At 36.7% G+C, this 3,137-nt stretch overlaps 1 protein-coding gene across 1 annotated transcript; it reads left to right on the top strand.

Annotated features, from left to right (window-relative positions):
* Positions 1-942: 942 nt before the first annotated feature.
* LOC134267420 (beta,beta-carotene 15,15'-dioxygenase-like) lies at positions 943-2,787 on the top strand (the record flags this gene model as incomplete). The annotated part of the gene is made up of 5 exons (XM_062749638.1): positions 943-1,201; positions 1,475-1,613; positions 1,748-1,889; positions 2,247-2,458; positions 2,650-2,787. Coding segments are annotated over 5 exons (890 nt in total), but the record flags the coding sequence as incomplete, so codon positions are not given.
* Between the last annotated feature and the right edge of the window lie 350 nt (positions 2,788-3,137).

The following is a 3,137-nucleotide window of genomic DNA, read 5'->3' as shown; positions in this document are numbered from 1 at the left end:
GTTTTTTAAATAAAAAAGGGTCCTTTTTCCCACTACAGATGAAGAAATTTTAGGTGACCACTAGGGTTTTCCCGGGAAAGAATTTTAAAAGTGATGATGTCGCCTATTTAAGCATGACCTCATAAGGAAGACAAAGAAACAATAAATAATTTATTAACAAATAATTATTCCATTATGATAAAGGATTGGTGAAAGTCAAGCAGAATGAAAAGGGGTTGGAGGGACAAATTCTTCACACACACCCCCCGCCCGCTTGTTAGAGATCTGCGAATAAAGAGACTGGACGTACGTCGTTAACTCTGAGTCGCTCACTATCAGTAAGGAGATCAGAGGTTAGGCACTGTGTTATATAGATACTATAACCTTATTATGATAAATCATAGGGGAGACCACAGGTCACCCAATGTAATCCATAAATGTTAAACTCTAATATATCATATATCTTATAATATTGAAGTTATTGTTGCTCAGCAACCCCCTCCCACTCTTCGTTTTCTAATACCCATCACAGATGGTTATTCACTTGACAAAAATAAATTTTCTGTTTTTTTTTTACACTGAAAAGACTTCACAGTATCACGATTTATTCTATTTTCACTTTACGTATGCAACGCACTACATTTTGTAGCGGAGTAAACAGACCCGAGAGACGTGAAGGAAAATTACAAGTTCCTAAAATTTGCAGAATTGCATAAAAGAAATTGGGCAGATGTACTGAACTGAGCCTCATACTTGTTAATTGGCAGTATCTTTCCTATCATAAAAGCTTGGAAATGTAATCTATGAAGAAGATCAGCCGAATTATTTTGTGTATAGTAACGCCAGTGAGAACTCTGAAATTTCCCTCTTTCACTTTCATTTTAGAGGTTCTACCGAAAAACAGCTGATGTATGTTATTTCAGTTTTCTAACTTGTTCTTACATTTTCTCTGGTTTAACTCAGGTACGGTGCCTTCCTGGATAAGAGGCACTTTACTCAGAAATGGGCCAGGACTGTACGAGTTCGGGAAATACAAGATGAACCACATGTTCGATGGAATGGCGGCCGTACAGAGATGGACATTTCATGATGGAAAAATCACGTATCAACGGAAGTTCGTCAACAGTCAGGCATTTCAAAAAAACAAAAGTGCAAACCGTATAGTCTTTTCGGAATTTGGTACTCACCAAATTCCAGATCCTTGCCTAAATATATTTCAGAGGTATTCGATTATTTTTTGTTGTTGTAATTCTGCGAAAAAAAAATGATGAGGGAAACGCGGCTCATTTAATTGAACACACTCCATATCGACCCAAGCATATTTTTATATAGAGGCTTTTACATTTCTGGAATATTTTATAACAAATTTAGTAATAAATCTTACGATATTTGACGTTATTCTGCAATTGAGAAAACGCTTGTAGCAAACCGAATTTTCGATTTGCCACAACAATTTCCCGAACTTTAGTTATTGTTATAATCTGTCCTGTTTCAGATTCTTTTCGTCCTTTACACATGAGGAGACTGATAACACCTGTGTCACAGTCTGGCCTCAAGGGGACAGGGTTTTTGTTTCTACGGAAACTATCAAATTTCACGAAATTGACCCGGAAACATTGGAAACTCTGCAAACAGTAATTAATACTAATTATATGTTTTGCTTCTTTGTTGTACATACACGAAAAATACTACATGGTTTTTTTTTTTTGGTCACCCGAGGCATTGATAAATATACATTGTACATGTATTTTATCTTTCTGTTTTATAGGTAAATTTTACCGAGTTTTTGACCATAAACAAAGCCACGGCACACACCCACTGGGATGAAGATGGTACTGTTCATCATTTTGGTTTCTGGTACAAAGGAAAGGACCCAAAGTATACCTTATTCAAAATTCCACCAAAATCAGGTGACTAGATAATTACCATTCCATTTATATCAGGGATCACCCGGACCAGGTTCCTGTTGCAGCATTTACTCTTTGCATGAAATTTATAACGGAGATAACGAACAGTATTCAAGCTAATATGTCCATTCATAATACAAATCAGAAGCAGAGCAAACACGGACATCTGAAACATCAGAGTTAGAATTTAAGCGGATGTCATGGAAGGAGCGAATTATATACTAGTGCATGTAAATGTATAGTGAGATATACCAGCAATATAGCACATTTTATAATTCCGTTAGTTTTTGTTCCGGCCCTGATGTCATTAATTCAGAAACCAAAATTCAAAAAATAGAGAACTTTCCTTTTCATTTGTAGACGTAAAGGAGGCGTATTCTAATGTGGATATCGTTGGGTCTGTACCCAGCAGGTGGATGTTCCACCCCGGCTACGTCCATAGTTTTGGCATGACGGAAGATTTCTACGTCTTTGTGGAGCAGCCTCTTGTTTTCGATATTCTGAAGTTTGCGACCATGAACATTACCAAAAGAAGAATTGAAGAAAATCTGACATGGTTCCCAAAAGAAAAAGTAGGTCAAAGTAATATATGAAGCATTTGTATACTAGTAAGCATGTCCCGTAAATTGTGTAAAGCACAATATTTTTGAAATATTAATCAATGTTTAATGTAGATCTAAATTAAGTGAAAAATATATTCCCCCACCCTAAAAATCATATAAATAAACAGTTGTTTTTAGGCAATCATTGGGTTGTTTTTCAGACGTTATTTCACATGTTGAACAGAAAGACCGGAGAACGTCACAAGCCCTCAGTGACATACTGCGGGGACCCCATGTTTACTTTCCACATCATCAACTCCTACCAAGAAGGAGGTCTGAAAGCAGGGCATTTTTATTAATTTACTAAAAAGTTAAACTTCCTGAGTTTTAGTACATGTATTTGAAAAAGAAATCATTTTAATTCAAAAAGTAAACTTTTAACAAGAGGCCCAGGGGCCACAGCGCTCACCTGAGCACATCGGGCTTGAATTTAACCCCCCCCCCCCCAGGCATTCATCAATTGAACAAACTAGAATCTACACTACCTGAGGATGATTCCATATAAATATCACTAGTCATAGCTTTGAAGTGCTTGAAAAGAAGATTTTAAAAGATTTCCCTATATATCCCTATGTAAAATTTGGGTCGGCCATTTTGGCCCCACCCTAGCCCCGGGGTCATGATTTGAACAAACTTTAATCTACACTTG

The sequence above is a fragment of the Saccostrea cucullata genome, unplaced genomic scaffold (genome assembly GCF_032062105.1).
Source record: "Saccostrea cucullata isolate Sc308-1 unplaced genomic scaffold, CSIRO_AGI_Scuc_v1 ctg9444, whole genome shotgun sequence".
Taxonomy (NCBI): Eukaryota; Metazoa; Mollusca; class Bivalvia; order Ostreida; family Ostreidae; genus Saccostrea; species Saccostrea cuccullata.
This window is presented reverse-complemented; position numbering and strand designations above follow the sequence as displayed.